This window comes from Trachypithecus francoisi, unplaced genomic scaffold, assembly GCF_009764315.1.
Source record: "Trachypithecus francoisi isolate TF-2019V2 unplaced genomic scaffold, Tfra_2.0 Lachesis_group3, whole genome shotgun sequence".
Classification (NCBI taxonomy): Eukaryota; Metazoa; Chordata; class Mammalia; order Primates; family Cercopithecidae; genus Trachypithecus; species Trachypithecus francoisi.
Window position 1 is genome coordinate 1,141,884 of NW_022681468.1, and position 17,536 is coordinate 1,159,419.

Genomic DNA, 17,536 nt, shown 5'->3' on the forward strand with positions numbered 1-17,536 from the left:
AGCTTTAGGCCAGGCACAGGGGCTCCCGCCTGAGCCCAGGAGATCGAGGCTGCAGTGGGCCAGGACTGTGCCACTGCTCTCCACCCTGGGCAATAGAGCAAGACTCTATCTCTTTAAAAAACGGTTTTTTTTTTTTTTTTTTGAGACGGAGTCTCGCTCTGTTGCCCAGGCTGGAGTGCAGTGGCCGGATCTCAGCTCACTGCAAGCTCTGTCTCCCGGGTTTATGCCATTCTCCTGCCTCAGCCTCCCGAGTAGCTGGGACTACAGGTGCCCGCCACCTCGCCCGGCTAGTTTTTTGTATTTTTTTTTAGTAGAGACGGGGTTTCACCATGTTAGCCAGGATGGTCTCGATCTCCTGACCTTGTGATCCGCCCGTCTCAGCCTCCCAAAGTGCTGGGATTACAGGCTTGAGCCACTGCGCCCGGCCTAAAAAAGGTTTTTTAATTCACAGAACTGATGACAGTCAAGTCCACAAGGTCAAATAAAGTTCACTGTTGACACTACTGGTTCAATAAGGCATGACAGACTCAAACACTTTCCACAGGCCGGGTGCAATGCCTCAAGCCTGGTAATCCCAGCACTTTGGGAGGCCAAGACAGGTGGATCACTTGAGGTCAGGAGTTCGAGACCAGCCTGCCCAACATGGTGAAACCCCATCTCTACTAAAGATAGAAAAACTAGCCAGGTATGGTGGTGCATGCCTTTAGTCCCAGCTACTTGGGAGGCTGAGGCAGGAGAACTGCTTGGGCCTGGGAGGCGGAGGTTGCAGTAAGCTGAGATTGTGCCACTGTACTCCAGCCTGGGCAACAGAGTGAGACTCCATCTCAAAAACTAAACAAATGCCGGGCGCGGTGGCTCAAGCCTGTAATCCCAGCACTTTGGGAGGCCGAGACGGGCGGATCACGAGGTCAGGAGATCGAGACCATCCTGGCGAACACAGTGAAACCCCGTCTCTACTAAAAATACAAAAAAAAAACTAGCCGGGCGAGGTGGCGGGCGCCTGTAGTCCCAGCTTCTCGGGAGGCTGAGGCAGGAGAATGGCGTAAACCCGGAGGCGGAGCTTGCAGTGAGCTGAGATCCGGCCACTGCACTCCAGCCTGGGCGACAGAGCGAGACTCCATCTCAACAACAAAAAAAAAAACAAAAAAAAAAAACTAAACAAATACTTTCCACAAAATATTTACCTGTTAACAAGTAATAGAATGAATAACCATAGGCTTTTTAGCACTTTATATGTTTAACAACACTTGTATATTTGTCCAACCAAGCCCTTTTTGTGCCACACACTTCTCCTGTCAGCAGGATCTGCAGTGATGTCTCATCTGTTGTTCCTGATGTTGGTTACTTGCAGCTTCTCTCTGTTTCTTTGTCTGGCTATAATTTCAATTTATTGATCTTGCTAACAACCAGCTTGGCTGGGCACGGTGGCTCACACCTGTAATCCCAGCACTTTGGGAGGCCAAGGCAGGTGGATCACCTGAGGTCAGGAGTTTGAGATCAGTCTGGCCAATATGGTGAAACCCGGTCTCTACTAAAAATACAAAAATTAACTGCGTGTGGTGGTGGGCACCTGTAATCCCAGCGACTCGGGAGGCTAAAGCAGGATAAGTGAAGACAATCTTGTGCAACTCAGCCCTTCAGCTGCATAACCTAATATTCTCTCCAGGTAAGCAGTGTCAAAACTGGGTTACATCACTGGATAACCGACTGGCCGCTGGTGGGGAGAAACCCCACACACATTCCAGGGACTAGAGGTGAAATGTTCTGTGTTGAATGTGTGAGAGTAGAAAGAAACTGGGCTTTTCCTGTCCCTATCACAAATATTCAACCCCAACACGGTGGCTCAAAGCAGCCACATAGTAACTGAATCCCATTAGTGCGGACGTGTTCCCATAACACTTTATTTCTGAGCACTGAAATGTGAATTTCATATAATCTTCATGTGTCATGAAGTTTTCTGCCTTTGATTTTTTTCTCAACAATTAAAAAATGTAAAACCCATTCTTAGCTCATGAGTCATCAAAAGCAGGCAGTGGGCCAGTTTGCCAGTCCCTGTACACGAGGACCCAAGATCGGTTCAGATGCCAATTATTTCCCAAACTGATCTACACGGGCATCATGCTTAGCTTGATGATGCTTTGCAGGTATTGTGTTTCTTACAGATTGAAGGTTTGTGGCAACCTGCATCAAGTCAAGTCCATCGGTGCCATTTTTTAAACAGCAGGGGCTCACCACGTGTTGCTGTCACAGTTTGGTAATTCTCTCAGTATTTCCAACTTTTTAACCAGGATTCTATCTGTGATGGTGATCTGTGGTCAGCGATCCTTGATGCTACTATCGTAATTGTTCTGGGCACCGTGAGCCATACCCACCTAAGAATTTAATCATAAATGTGTGTGTTCTGACTGCCCCAGGAACTGGCCATTCCTCCATCTCTCTCCCTCTCCTGGGGCCTCCCTATTCCCTGAGACACAATAATATTGAAATTGGGCCAACGAGTAACACTGCCATGCCTCTAAGTAGTCCAGTGAAAGAAGAGTTGAGAGTCACACATCTCTCACTTTAAAACAAAAGCTGGAAATAAATGACTAAGCTTAGTTAGGAAGGCACGTCGAAAGCCAAGATACCCTAATGGAAAGCTTGGCCTTCAGCGTCAAGCAGGTAGCCAAGTTGTGAATGCAGAGGAAAAGTTCCTGAAAGAAATTAAAAGTGGGCCGGACACGGTGGCTCACACCTGTAATCCCAGCACTTTGGGAGGCCAAAGCGGGTGGATCACTTGAGGTCAGGAGTTTGAGATCAGCCTGACCAACATGGTGAAACCCCATCTCTACTAAAAATACAAAAATTAGCCGTGCGTGGTGGTGTGCGCCTGTAGTCCCAGCTACTTGGGAGGCTGAGGCGGGAGAATCACTTGAACCCAGGAGGTGGAGGTGGCAGTGAGCTGAGATCACGCCACTGCACTCCAGCCTGGGCGACACAGCGAGACTCGGTCACACAAAAAAGAAAAAGAAAAAGAAAAAATAAATTAAAAGTGCTGCTCCAGGCTGGGCGCGGTGACTCACACCTGTAATCCCAGTACTCTGAGAGCCCAAGGCCGGTGGATCACTTGAGGTCAGGAGTTGGTGGTTGGCCTGGCCAACATCATGAAACCCCGTCTCTACCAAAAATACAAAAAAGTTAACCAGGTGTGGTGGCATGTGCCTGTAGTCCCAGCCACTTGGGAGGCTGAGGCAGGAGAATCGCTTGAACCCAGGTGGAGGTTGCAATGAGCCAAGATCATGCCACTGAACTCCAGCCTGGGTGACAGAGCGAGACTTCATCTCAAAAAAAAGAAAAAAGTGCTGCTCCAGTGAACTCAAGAATGGTAAGAAAGCTAAACAGCCTCAGTACTGACAGGGAGAAAGCTGAAGTGGCCAGGATGGGAAATCAAAGCAGACACATTCCCTTCAGCCAGAGCCTCAGCCAGAGCCAGCCCTAACTCCCTTCAGTTCTATGAAGGCTGAGGGAGGTGAGGAGGCTGCAGAAGAAAAATCTGAAGCTAGCAGAAGTTGGCTCGTGAAGTTAAAGGAAAGAAGCCATTTCTATCACATAAAAGTGCAAGGTGAGGCTGGGCATAATGGCTCATGCCTGTAATCCCAGCATTTTGGGAGTCAAGGCAGGAGGATCACTTGAGGCCAGGGGTTGGAGACTAGTCTGGGCAACACAGTGAGACCCCATCTCTACAAAAATAAACACAACTAGCCAGGCATGGTGGTGTATGCCTGTAGTCCCACCTACTCAGGAGGCTGAAGTGGGGAGGATCACTTGAGCCCAAGAGGCTGAGGCTACAGTGAGCCAAGATCACACCACTGCACTCCAGCCTGGGCAACAGAGCAAGATGCTATCTCAAAAAAAAAAGAAAAAAGAAAGAAACACTTCTTTTTGGTTTCTGCAGAAATCAACAAGCCAATTCTAAACTCTGTAAGGGAAAGCCAAGGAACCAGAACACGCTAAACAATTTTGAAAATGAGGAACGAAGTTCAAGGATTCCCACTGCTTGATTTCAAGAATGACTGTAAGGCTGGGCACGGCAGCTTACTCCTGTAGCCTCAGCACGATGGGAGTCCGAAGTGGGAGGAAAGCTTGAGCCCAGGAGTTTGAGACCGGCCTAGGCAACATAACAAGACCCCATCCCTACTGAATATAGAAAAATTTAGCTGGGTGTGGTGGCGCACACCTGTGGTCCTGGCTATTCAGGAGGCTGAGGTGGAAGGAGTACTTGAGCCTGGGAGGTAGAGGCTGCAGTGAGCCAGGATTGTACCACTGCACTCCAGCCTGGGTGACAGAGACCTTATCTCAAAAAATAAGAAAGAAGCCAGACTCAAAAGCCCACATACTGTGCAATTCCACTTCTGCCACACTCTGGACAAGGCAAAACGGCAGGAACAGAAAATAAGTCAGTGTTGCTGGGAGCTGGGGGAGAAGAGGCGGCTGACTACAAAAGGTCACAAGAGAAGCACGTCAGGTGTGGAAGAGCTGCAGTGGCCACACAGTTGTGCACGAGTGGAAAATCACAGGCCTCTACACATAAGTGGGTTTGCCATGTGAAACGGGTATCTCAATAAACCTAATTTTTTTTTTTTTTTTTTTTTTTGGAGACACAGTCTTGCTCTGTTGCCCAGGCTGGGGTACAGTGGCGCGATCTCCACTAACTGCAACCTCTGCCTCCTGCACTCAAGTGATTCTCATGCCTTGGCTTCCCAAGCAGCTAGGATTACAGGCACGCACCACCACGCCTGGCTTTTTTTGTATTTTTAGTAGAGATGGGGTTTTGCTGTGTGGTCAGGTTGGTCTCAAACTCCTGAGCTCAAGCGATCTGCCTGCCTCAGCCTCCCAAAGTGCTGGGATTACAGGTGTGAGCCACTGTGCTTGGCCTAAACCTTGCTTTAACTTAAAAAGATATACACACACCCACAGTCAACTCTAATTATTCATACTAATTATGTTCTACAAAGTCACCACTAATGAACTACGGAACACCAAACCTCTGTTCCTACAGGAAATACAGGGTCAGGTTCCTACGAGCCTCTGGTCACAACATTTTCAGCAACCAATCAATATGCAACAGCCTTATTTTACGTTTCTGTCAAAGAACTTTATATGATAATTATTGTTGTTCTCTGACACTGAACTGACGTGGGGACAGAGCCTGTCCAACACACGTTCTCTCCATGGGACCCGTCCCAGTCTGCCTGTGCCCAGGGACACTTGACAGCACTGCAGCACCTCCCCCAGGGGTGTCTAAAAAGCAAAAGCACCAAGAGCCCCCAAATGCAAGAAGCATGGCCCTCAATAGATGGAGAAAGGACAATCTGCTTCCAACATGGGAGCAGTAGCAGAGGGCAGGGTCCCTCACTCACCCCAGCAGGCACCCAGGCACCACGCAACTCGGGCTTTTAGTGGCCTGTGAGTGCCCGCAAATGACTGGGAAAGTGACATAAGTGTGAATTTTGGGGTTACACGTAAGTTTTAGCAAGTAGGGGAGGGGGCCACAAAAGAATTGGGGGAGAACAGACATGACCCCCAAGATCATTGAGCACCAAGAGCTGCGCTGCAGAGCAGTGCCCGTGGCCCCTGCCTGTGCGGGACCCTCCAAGGCACAACCCACTCTCCTGAGCTCACCCACAGCCAGGTCTGCCATGGTCAGAGACAGGGCACCAGGAAGCACAGACAGGAACCTTTTTGGTTTTCCCCTTTTGGGAACAGAGTCAAGAGAAACAGCAACAGTCGTTGGGAAGCCCCCGGCACCCGTACTCCAGGAGCCAGGTCTCCATGTGACAACCTCCCAAACGCTGCAGGGATGTCCTGTATTTTTATCTGCAAAACCTGGGAACTGCTGCAAGCCTTGTGCCTGGCCCATCCTGGGGGCATGCTCCTCCTCCGTCGCTGTCCCCACAAAGTCCAGGAAGGATGGGAGACCAGACCCCCAGCGTCCGAGGTGCATCCGGCAGCCAGGGATGGGGACAGCAGCCCACAGGGGGTGCAGACAGACGTTCCCTCATGCAAGTGGCCAGATGGCGCAGGCACCGTGTCTCCTGGAGGAAGGGACAGAACACGCCCCTCCCCCAGAACTGCCCTAGCCCAGCCCAGCCCAGAGACAGCCACACCTCAGGGCCGGCCCCATGTGCGCTGCGCCGTCCTCTGAAGGCAGGGGATGAGCCAGGGCAGAACCAGGCACGCCCTACACCTGATTCCACCACTGACCAACGGCATGGGCCTTGAGGCTCATTTTTTTGTGCGTATGTGAGACGAAGTCTCGCTCTGTCACCCAGGCTGGAGCGCAGTGGCGTGATCTCGGCTCACGGCAACCTCCATGGGCTCATTTTTAAGGTGTGCTTGGTACCAGGAGCCGCTGCCACTGCCCCAGTTTCCTCCCCTGTGACGACGCTGCCATGAGGACAGCCTGGCAGGGCACAGATGGGAATGGACGCATGGGTCCCTCCATTCCCCAGGGGTGCCCCAGCCGCCCAGATCTGTAAACCCTCCTCCTAATGGCACCCACAGAGATCAGGCCCTGAACGTGGAAGGGCTCTGGGGGCAGAGGGGCACTCGAGCTCCTCAGGCCACCAGGGCTGTCCAGGTAGAGACAGCAGCAGAGCCCACGCTGGGCTGGATCATGGGGCTGCAGTGCTGAGGCCAGCCCTGGGGAGGCTGCAGGGCGGCTCTGAGGAGCAGTCACCTCAGACCCCTCACGTGCGCTGCACAGCCCAGGCGGGAACAGCCTAGTGGGTGGTGCAAAGCCCATAGAAGCAAGCCTGGGGCCTGGCCTCAGGAGCGCGGGGGGCATGTTGGGGGGTGGGTGGGGTATAAGGGTGCGGGGTGCTGGGTGGCCCTGTACTATGAGGGTGGCTCCAGCCTCACTGGGCTTGGCTCCATTGCCACCAAGATCCCCCAGTCTGCACACTCAGACACAAGCCCACAGGGACAGGAATGGAGCAGGCCAGCTGGGGTGGAGGTGGGGGTGGGGACACCAGCAACACGAGAGCCCCAGAAAGCAGTGAGCCCAGGCAGCACCCAAGGAAAGACCATTTGGAGAACACTAAATGCTCTGCTGGGCTTGGTAGCTCACAACTTTGCAACCCCAGTGGCACTTTGGGAGCCCAAGGCAAGAGGATCGCTTGAGTACAGAAGTTCAAGACAAGCCTGGGCAACATACAGACTCCGCCTCTGTAAGAAATTTTATTTTATTTTATTTTATTTATTTATTTTTTTTTGAGACGGAGTCTTGCTCTGTCACCCAGGCTGGAGTGCAGTGGCCAGCTCTCAGCTCACTGCAAGCTCCGCCTCCCGGGTTCACGCCATTCTCCTGTCTCAGCCTCCCGAGTAGCTGGGACTACAGGCGCCAGCCTCATCGCCCGGCTAGTTTTTTGTATTTTTTAGTAGAGACGGGGTTTCACCGTATTAGCCAGGATGGTCTCGATCTCCTGACCTCGTGATCCGCCCATCTCGGCCTCCCAAAGTGCTGGGATTACAGGCTTGAGCCACCGCGCCCGGCCCTCTGTAAGAAATTTTAAAATCAGCTGGGTATGGTGGTGTGCACCTGTGGTCTCAGCTACTCAGGAAGCTGAGGTGGGAGGATCGCTTGAGCCTGGGGGGTGGAGGCTGCAGTGAGCCTGTGATGGTGACACTGCACTCCAGCCTAGGCAACAGGAGACCCTGTCGCAAAAAAACATAATTACACGCTCTCAAGACAGCCTGTTGGAGTCTAAGGTAGCGTCTAAGCTGCCCCCCAACAGGGTCTCAGGGTGGGCTCCTCTTGGGGAATGGGGGCCACCATCCCTAGCAGGACTTAGCCCATAATCTGGCAAGAGCACCCCAAGTTCGGCTGGAGGAGGAAGAAGGCCCTGCAGCCAGTGCTCCTCCAGGTACCTGGCCAGGCACACAGCACCGCCCCGGCATCCCGGCCTCACCTGCTGACCAGCGTCCAGATGCGCAGCTGGGAACCCACCTCTAGGTAGGACGCCTGCAGGGTCACTGCAGCAGTCTTGACACCCAGAGCCCACACACACGGGCGGGAATGGCACTGCCACAGTCGGGCACGAGGGATATGCTTCTTTGGACGATTCATTCCAACATCTCTCATTGACAGCTACTTTTTTATTAATCTGAGATCTTAATGGTCAAACTCTCCACTCAGAACAATATAGGGTCAGGCACAGTGACTCACGCCTGTAATCCCAGCACTCTGGGAGGCCGAGGCAGGCGGATCACTTGAGGTCAGGAGTTCGAGACCAGCCTGGCCTACATGGTAAAACCCCATCTCTACTAAAAACACAAAACCCAGCCAGGTGTGGTGGCGCGTGCCTGTAATTCCAGCTACTCAGGGGGCTGAGGCAGGCGAATCGCTAGAACCCGGGAGGCGGAGGTTGCAGTGAGCTGTGATTGTGCCACTGCCCTCCAGCCTGGGTGACAGAGTGAGACTGTCTCAAAAAAAGAAAAAAAGGGTCAGACACAGTGGCTCATGCCTGTCATCCCAGCACTTTGGGAGGCTGAGGCAGGTGGATACGAGGTCAGGAGATGGAGACCATCCTAGCTAACACGGTGAAACTCCTTCTCTGCTTAAAAAAAAAAAAAAAAAAAAAAGCCGGGCGCGGTGGCTCAAGCCTGTAATCCCAGCACTTTGGGAGGCCGAGACGGGCGGATCACAAGGTCAGGAGATCGAGACCATCCTGGCTAACACGGTGAAACCCCGTCTCTACTAAAAAAATACAAAAAACTAGCCGGGCAAGGTGACGGGCGCCTGTAGTCCCAGCTACTCAGGAGGCTGAGGCAGGAGAATGGCGTGAACCCGGGAGGCGGAGCTTGCAGTGAGCTGAGATCGCACCACTGCACTCCAGCCTGGGCGACAGAGCGAGACTCCGTCTCAAAAAAACAAGAATATGGAAGGCCAAAACTAGGCAACAAGCCCACCCTGGAGCAAGCCAAGAGTGGCTGAGGCAGGAGCAGCTCAGTGGCCCATCCTGCCTGGAGAGTGAGCCAGGGCTGCCAATGGCGCAGTGCTTAGGCCGATCCTCACAGGCCAAGCGAGACAGCCCCACGCTGTCCCCTCCAGGACATCACACCTGGGGCCCCGGCCACTTCTACAACTCCCGCTCCTGGTGCTCACGGGATGGCTGTCTCCAGGGCTCTTCCCTGCCTTCTTACATGGGTGGGACGCCAAAAATCAGCCCATGGAGCAGCTAGTATCTAGGGACACGGTGCACTCAGCACTGCAGGGTAGGGTGCTGGCTGCAGCCCTCTAAAATCTGAAATGTTTTTTAAGTTTACTTTTTTCCCCACTGGCAAGTATGTAGAGCAATAAAGTTTAAACTTCAAAAAAACACCAGAACAAAAATACGAAAGCAGCACTTCTAGCAGCACAACAGAGTGCAGATGATGGCACATGCCAAGCCCAGGGAAGACCAGCAGCACGGACGGGGTGCTTCTGCGCAGGCTACGCCAGAGACCAGGGCCCTGCAGGGGCAGAGGCTTTCTGGCATCTTTTCAAACTACATTAATTTTTTTTTTTTTTGAGACAGAGTCTCGCTCTGTTACCCAGCCTCAACCTATATTAAAATTAAAACAAAAAGACCAGGCATGGGCTCACGCCTGTAATTCCAGCACTTTGGTAGTGCTTTGGATCACCTGAGGTCAGGAGTTCGAGACCAGCCTGACCAACATGGAGAAACCCCATCTCTACTAAAAATGTAAAACTTAACCAGGCGTGGTGGCGTCTAGCTAGTCCCAGCTACTTGCGCGGCTGAGGCAGGAAACTGCTTGAGCCCAGGAGGTGAAGGATGCAGTGAGCTGAGATCGCGCCTCTGCACTCCAGCCTGGGCCACAGAGCGAGACTCCATCTCAAAAAAAAAATTAAAACAAAACAAAACAAAATTCAGCTGGGCGCTGAACAGTGAGAAATACATTTTTGTGGCCGGGCGCGGTGGCTCAAGCCTGTAATCCCAGCACTTTGGGAGGCCGAGGTGGGTGGATCACGAGGTCAGGAGATCGAGACCATCCTGGCTAACACGGTGAAACCCCATCTCTACTAAAAATACAAACAATTAGCCGGGGGAGGTGGCGGGCGCCTGTAGTCCCAGCTACTCGGGAGGCTGAGGCAGGAGAATGGTGTGAACCCGGGAGGCGGAGCTTGCAGTGAGCCGAGATGGCGCCACTGCACTCAGGCCTGGGAGACAGTGAGACTCTGTCTCAAAAAAAAAAAAAAAATCCAAAAGATGGGGTGTTAACCTCTTGCAATGAAGAACAGAAACACCCAAGTCAGCACGGTAACGGTCTGTCCACTGAGAAGCAGAGTCCCCACAGGAGCAAGCTGCAGGCGGCTCGCAGGCACTGATTGCCGCTGTCCTGTTTTGGATGCTATCTAACATCTTCACGTTCAATTCAGAGAAGAAACATCCCGCCATCGCCCTGGGGCCTCTCATCCCACAGCAGGTTCCAGCCTTCGGGATGGACAACCCTGGAGGAGCAGAGGTCAGGGCACCCTGACCCCGCCACCCTTGCCCAGGCCATCCGCTGCCCTCCCAGGCACACACAGAAGGCCTCTGTCCATGGCCAGGGCACTCCACGGGGAAGAAACAGGCCCTGTTCTCTCCCCGCTCACCACTTCACCCAGCTCAGCTGGCACAAAAATGCTGCCGCCACACCTTCACCCTGCCCAGCCCGACCTGGCAAGGCCTTGGAGCAGCCTGCCAGCTAAAATACGGGATGCCCAGATAACTGTGAATGTCAGATAAGAATCTTCTGGGACAAGTATGTCCCATGCCATATTTGGGACATACTTACACTAATAAATTTCTGTTTATCTGAAACTCAAATTTGCCTGGGCATCCTGTACTTTTTTTACTAAATTTGGCGCCTCTACACATGAGGTCGCTTTGCGGGGGGAGGGGGCAGGAGCACGCCCCTTCCCAGGCTGATTCCCTGCCGGCAGTTCCCACAGGCCAGGACGGCCGCCCAAACGGGGCCCATGCCAGGCAGCCGGCGACAGACGGACAAAGGCTGCTCAGGAGACACCTTCCTCTCTCTTGTCTGGGGGCTCAAGAATCCAGACACCCACCTCCCCGGGCGAGCACCAAGACAGGAAGCCAGCCTGCAACACCCAGCTCACTGCAACCACCGAGCCCTGCCGGGGTCCTGCCGGAGCTCGGGTTTCCGGTCCAGAAGCCAGGGATAAATGCCGCTTCTCCTATTGGGACTGTCAGAGTAGAGAGGGAGAGGCCTACAGTCTCACCTGCAGGAAGAGAACATCCTTGGGGCGGGCACATGGAGGGCCTGACGACCCTGAGCACACCTGGCCACAGTGACCACAGACTGCACACACAGAAGCAGTCTGGATCCCACGCGTGGCTGTGCTGCCAGCAGACAGCACCCAACCTCCCATGCTCCTCATCACAGGAAGAGACCAGCAACATCTCTGCCAGGCATGGTGGGCACCTCCACCACAGCCTAGGGGTCCAGGCCACCCAGCCTCACAGCACTGCAGCGTGTGGGTCAGTGAGGCCCCGGGGGACAGAGGGTTTGGGGAGGGCGGTGCAGCCCCACACAGGGCTCCTCCCAAGCCTGTGCAGGGCCCAGGGGAGCTGCACCTCCGGGGCGGGACAAGGCAGGGTCCTGGCTTTCGTCAGCCACAGCACAGCCGCCACAGGGCACAGGACAACTGAGAGACAAGGTCCTCACCCACACCATGGGGAAACCGAGACACGGGACGGTGGGGGGACAGCCAGGCTGCTGCCAAGTTCACAGGCAGGCGGGCCTGAAGGCCGAGCAATGTAGCCACTGGGAAGGCATGAGTCGGGGTCAGGGTGTCCCCAGCCCTAGAGCCCAAAGCCGCCACCACTCCCCAACCCCAGCCTGGCTGGGGGCAGGGAGAGCTCTTCTTGGGACCAATCCCAAAACCATGCGCAGTGGGCCCGGCTGGATCCCAGGCAGTAGGCATCCTCTCTACCAGGATGAGAAACTGGGCCCTCATGTCAGGCTGGAAGGGGGGTCTCCAGGTGGGGAGAAAGAACAGGAAGAAACAGGCCCCTCCCTCAAGGGACCCCACACCCAGGCTGCTTCAGGCGTGGGGTGGGCTCAGCTCACCTGTGTCCACACAGGGACCTGGCAAAGCTGTATGAGGCTGTGGGAGGGGCTGCCGCTGGATGGGGCACAGGCCCACTGGCCCTGTGAGAGGACAGGGGAGGCCCAGAGCTGCTGATGCAGACTGACCACCCATCTCACAGACGGGGTGTCGGGGGCTCCCACCGTCCCCAAGGTCACAAGGCTGGCCGGCGAGACCACAAGGCGTCCAAGGCAGCAGAAGCCACGCTCGAGGGACACAGAGTGTTCTGGGCACTCGGGGTCACGGGCATGGGGATCAGGCCGGAGCGGGAGAGACCCCAGCTCCCTCCTGCAGCGCACGCTGCAGGTGGGAAAGGCTATGGGCACCTGCCGAGAGGGTCACAGGCAGGCAGGGGTCTCAAGAGTCCCGGGGAGGGAGGCACTGATGGAATGATGGAATGCGCACGACCCCCCACCTCCCTGTGAAAGACCCCACGGAGTCCCAGGCACTCGAAGGAGGGCAAGGCCCAAAGATGCAGGCCCGCGGCGCCCGAGCAACAGGAGGCTTGACCCAGAGGGGAAGCCCCGGGCCCCTGCCCAGGGGACCCTCCGGCCTCTCCCCAACCCTAGCAAAGCGCCTCCCGAATGGGCTGAGGTGAGCGGGAGGCAGCGAAAAGTTTGGGGGGACTTAGAGGCGTGCTCGGGATGCTCGCTCCCTGCTGAAGACCCCCTGAGGGAGCCCTGCTGGGGGAAGCCCCGGGCCAGGCTGCAGGAAGGCTCCAGGGAGGAACGTGGCCCCTCACCCGGGCTCCCCATCCGCAGAGGGGACGCACCGGAGTCCTGGCGCAGGGCCGCGGGCCGGGGGAGACCCCACAGCCCCAAAACTCCGGCTCCCAGACCGGCAGCCGGCGCCTCCCAAGGCCACGTGCTCCCGCTGGGGGCTCCCGGCCCCGGCCCCCCGGACGTCCCCGGCCGCCCGCGCCCCCCCGCCACCCCCGCGGCCGCCCCCTCGGCCCCAACAGGTGGGCCGCCCCCCACCCCCGGGCCGCCGCGCCCCGCCCGCCCCCGATGGGGCCGACCCGCGGGGCCATTTTGGGTTGGGGTGAGCACTGCGGGGGGAGGTTCGGGAAGGCGCCGGGGGCCGCGGGGGCGGGCGGGGGGCGCGGGGCCTGCGGGGCGGAGGGGCGGGGGAGGCGGCAGCGGCGGCGGGTGGGAGCCGCGGGCGGGTCGGGGCCGGGCATAAAGGCGGTGCGGCCTTACCTCCGACCCTGTACATGTTGGCGGCCATGTCCGGGCCGGCGGCGGCGGAGGGGCCCGGGGCGGGCGCGGCGCTCGGCGCGGGCGGCCGGGAAAATGGAGGCGCGATGGCGGGGGCGGGGGGCGCCGCAGGCGTTTAAAGGGGCCGCGCTGCTGCCGCCGCCGCCGCCGCCGCCGCCGAGGCCGCCGAGGCCGCGCAGGGACGGGAGGGCCGCGGCGCGGGCGGGAGAGGAAGAGGAGGAGCGGCCGCGGGCGGCGGGGAGGGGCCTCGGGCGCCGCCGCCCACCGCGCGGGCCGTTACCGACTCCGCGCCGCCCGCGGCCCGCGCGCCCCTTCCCGGACAGCTCCTCCCGGCGCCCCCGAGTCCTCCCCGCGCGCCGCTTCCCGAGTGGGCCCTTCCACCAGGACCCCCTGGTAGATCCTCCCCTAGTGCCCTGGGGGTAGAGGGAGGATCCCCCACAAGGGTCCTTCCCTGTGCCCCACAGGTGAGTCCTGCCATAACTCTCCCGGGGTTCCTCCTGATGCTGGGGTCCTCCGGCCCTCCCCTTTGACCCCCAACAAGGGCCCTGAAGCTCAGCGGCCCAGCCCTGGCCTCGGGGTCCCCACCCCACACCTCCCTTCCAGGCCTAACCTTTGCCCCCGACACCTGGCAGCGTGTGTCCTTGGCCTTCGCCGCCCAGCCCGCCTGGCATCTCTGGACCGGTGACCGTGCGCGCCTTGGTGTGGGCAGGCTCCGTAGCCGGCAAAGCCTCCCTGAACTGTGACCTGGTGAGAAGGCCACAGACGAGGTGCCTGTGCCCAGAGGCCACCTCCAAAGACCCCACCTGAGGCTGGAACCCAGCGCCTGCTGACCTCCCCAGCCCTAACAGAGCTGGAGTCCCGCAGCGGCCGTGCTCTTTCCACAGTGAGGCAGCTGCCTTCCCTCCCCACCACCTGTCAGGATGCCTTCCTGTGTGTGTTTGTGCACAGGTCTAACGAGAAGAGAGTCCAGTGACCTAGACGCCCCAGCCAGGAAGAGCATGAGGTGGGAAGGGGGCTTCCCACATGGAGAGAAACAGATGGTCCCAGAGTGGCTTGGAGACAGGTGCAACATCAGTGTTGGGGGAGGTGAGGAAAAGGAGCTGTCTTGGGGCTCCAGGCTGCTGGTCTGAGCAGCACCATGGGTCTCTGCCCTGCCTGCTCAGATGCTGGAGGTCAGTGACTGGAGGGAGCTGACATCTGCCTGGGACATCCCTCCGTGTAGGACATGGAGCAGAGTGTTCAGGGCTATCAGGAGGGAGCCCCATGCCCACGGTGCAAGATCTAGGCAGGTGGGACAGATGTGGTCAGGGTGCCAGGGACACAGCATGGGGAATCCAGCACACAGGACACCAGCCAGGTGGGCAGAAAACAGCATGTGCTGGGACGAAAGCCAGGTGGGGGTCCCAAGGAGAGCAGTGGCCACAATGTCTTGGCTGCAGAGCAGACCAGAAAGGAAAGCCCTGCCAGGGTTAGCACAGGGCCAGGAACCGGAGCTGCAAGGCAGGGCTGTCTCTGGGGAGAGAGGGCTGTGGGTCCCAGGACACATCCTACAGGCTGCAGGGAACAGGAGCTGGTTTGCTGGTGATTGGGTGGGAAGAGCAGACAGCCAGGGGCCAGGTGTAGGAGAGGGGCAATGACAGACAGGCAGCGTCTCCCCAGAAAGAAGGTGGGGCTGCTGCCTCCCCTGTCCTACAGCCCCGGCCTACCTCTGTCTCCTCAGCAGGAAAGCAAAGCTGCAGCCTGAGATCTCCTTCCACCAACTCCTGGCATGGTCAGAAAGTTAGCCAGAAACAACAGAAAGTGTCAGGCAGCTAGGAGGCATGGGGAGAGTCCCCCGAAGCTGTGTGTGTGGTGCCTGCTTCTGCTGCCATCCCAGAAACAGGAGCTTCGCCCTGAGAACCCGGCCACGCCACCAGGACACATCCTGACAGTGACATGCACACCCTCCCCTGGCCTTGGCCTGGAGAGGAGCCTCCTGAAGACACCAGCCTTTGCTCCTTCTCCCAGTGGGGGTGGAGAGGAGAACTGACTGCTGGAGCGGAGAACGTCAAGGCTGTCCTTCTGAGGGAGCACGGCGCAGGGTCTGGCGTCCCAGGGAGACAACCTGAACTTCAAGCCAGGACACCGCAGCGGACAGGACACACCCCTCACCCCCTCACCATGCAGAGTGACGTTTAGTAAACTCTCAAAAGACAGCACAGAGCCCCATTCCTCCAGCCGACCCCTACTCTGCCTCCCCACTCCAGACCAGTGAAAAAGGTGGATTGCCCTTAAGCCAGCTCAGAGGCAAAGTCCAAAGACCTCAGGTGAGTCAAACAATGAAAACAGAGAATCAAGAAGAATCCGGGTGGGCGCGGTGGCTCACGCCTGTAATCCCAGCACTTTGGGAGGCCGAGGCAGGAGGATCACGAGGTCAGGAGATCGAGACCATCCTGGCTAACACGGTGAAACCCCGTCTCTACTAAAAAATATAAAAAATTAGCCAGGCGTGGTGGCGGGCACCTGTAGTACCAGCTACTCGGGAGGCTGAGGCAGGAGAATGAAGTGAAGCCGGGAGGCGGAGCTTGCAGTGAGCCGAGTTCGTGCCACTGCACTCCAGCCTGGGCAACAGAGTGAGACGCCGTCTCCAAAAAAAAAAAAAAAGAGCGAATAGGCATTCAGGAAAGAGCTTTCGCGTCAGGACAGAAGTGACAGAAGTAGTGGCATATCCCCGGAGGCTGAGGTGGGAACATTGCTGAGGTGGCACGTGACCACATCCGTGTCATTCAACAACAGAAAAACAATTCAGCGAGGGTGTGAGGGGCCGGTGAGAAGCCCAGTATGGAAGAAAACACAACAGCGCCGGGCGCGGTGGCTCACACCTGTAATCCCAGCACTTTGGGAGGCCAAGGCAGAAGGATTACCTGAGGTCAGGAGTTCGAGACAAGCCTGGCCAACATGGTGAAACCTCATCTCTACTAAAACTACAAAAAAAAAAAAATCAGCTGGGTATGGTGGCGCGTACCTATAGTCCCAGCTACTCTGGAGGCTGAGGCAGGAGAATTGCATGAACCGGGGAGCCGAGACCACACCACTGCACTCCAGCCTGGGGGCAGCACAGTGAGACTCTGTCTCAAAGAAACAGAAATTAAAAAAAAAAAATGAATAAAAAATAAAACACAACTGAAGAAACAGAAGAGGACTCCACAGGACTGCTTTCAGATCTTCATAGCAGCATGAATTCAACAATCAGGAATTCAAATGCTAGACGATAAAACAGCAGGATGAGAGGAAGATTAAAGAGCCCAGGAAACTGAAAGCACCGAAATCTCACTGTGGCTGGACTGAGTCAAAAACAGCAATGGGCAGAATATCAAGTTACTCGGAGAGGAAAGGCTTGAGATAATTTCAGAGCAAGACAAAGTGATTAACACAATAATTTACTCATGTATTATTTGTTAAACACCTACTTCAAGCTACAGGCTACTCTAGGCCTTGGAGGGTAAGGAAACAGCGCCTTTACCCTCAGAAGGTTTGCATTTTAGCAGGGAGGGGAACATAATAAAGTATATAAAACCAGGGCTCTGGCTCTGAAATTCCAACACTTTGGGCAGGTCACTTGAACCCAGGAGTTCGTGACCATCCTGGGCAACATGGTGAAAACCCATCTCTACTAAAAAATATAAAAATTAGCCGGGCGTGGTGGTGCACACCTGTAATCCCTGCTACTTTAGAGGCTGAGGCAGGAGGATAGCTTAGGCCTGAGATGCAGAGTTCACAGTGAGCCGAGATAGCACCTCTGCACTCCAGCCTGGGTGGGAGAGCAAGACCCTCTCTAAAAACAGTAACAACAACAACAAAAACTGATCTTAAGTCCAACCAGTAAAGATGTAAATCAAAACAAAGACTGTCAGTGGGTCAAATACTGGTGGTGAGCTTTGATCTTCTGGTAAGAAATGCCCTGCCAGGGGATACAGAAATGACAGTGCCAGTTCCTCACCACTCACAGGCAGAAGTCACCCTGTGCCACCTCAGCCGAACCGTGCTGTGCTGCTGAAAACCAAACACACCCATCTGATGTTTTTGTAATTTCTAAAAATAATCATAGAAGACTTTTTTTTTTGGAGACAGGGTCTCTGTCACCCAGGCTCAAATGCAGTGGGGCTATCTTGGCCCACTGCAGCCTCGCGTTCCTGGGCTCAAG

The 17,536-nt window shown here is 56.1% G+C and overlaps 1 protein-coding gene and 1 long non-coding RNA gene across 8 annotated transcripts in view; one reads left to right on the forward strand and one right to left on the reverse strand.

Moving 5' to 3' along the window:
• MTA1 (metastasis associated 1) overlaps positions 1–13,574 on the reverse strand; it is a 54,101-nt gene extending 40,527 nt beyond the window's left edge. For 6 of the 7 annotated variants that reach the window (XR_004432215.1, XM_033191026.1, XM_033191025.1 and 3 more), the window contains exon 1: positions 13,336–13,555. Coding sequence is in view for 6 of the 7 variants with exons in the window: in XM_033191026.1 (XP_033046917.1) it covers positions 13,336–13,363 (28 nt within the window). In the remaining variant the exon portion in view is untranslated. Of the gene's footprint in view, positions 1–13,335 lie in introns of all 7 variants that reach the window. The other variant, XM_033191021.1, reaches the window with a different exon arrangement.
• Positions 13,575–13,587: 13 nt separating this feature from the next.
• LOC117071264 lies at positions 13,588–15,673 on the forward strand. Its single transcript, XR_004432216.1, has 2 exons — positions 13,588–14,439; positions 15,077–15,673. It is a non-coding gene; the product is annotated as an uncharacterized LOC117071264 (long non-coding RNA).
• The last annotated feature ends 1,863 nt before the right edge of the window (positions 15,674–17,536 follow it).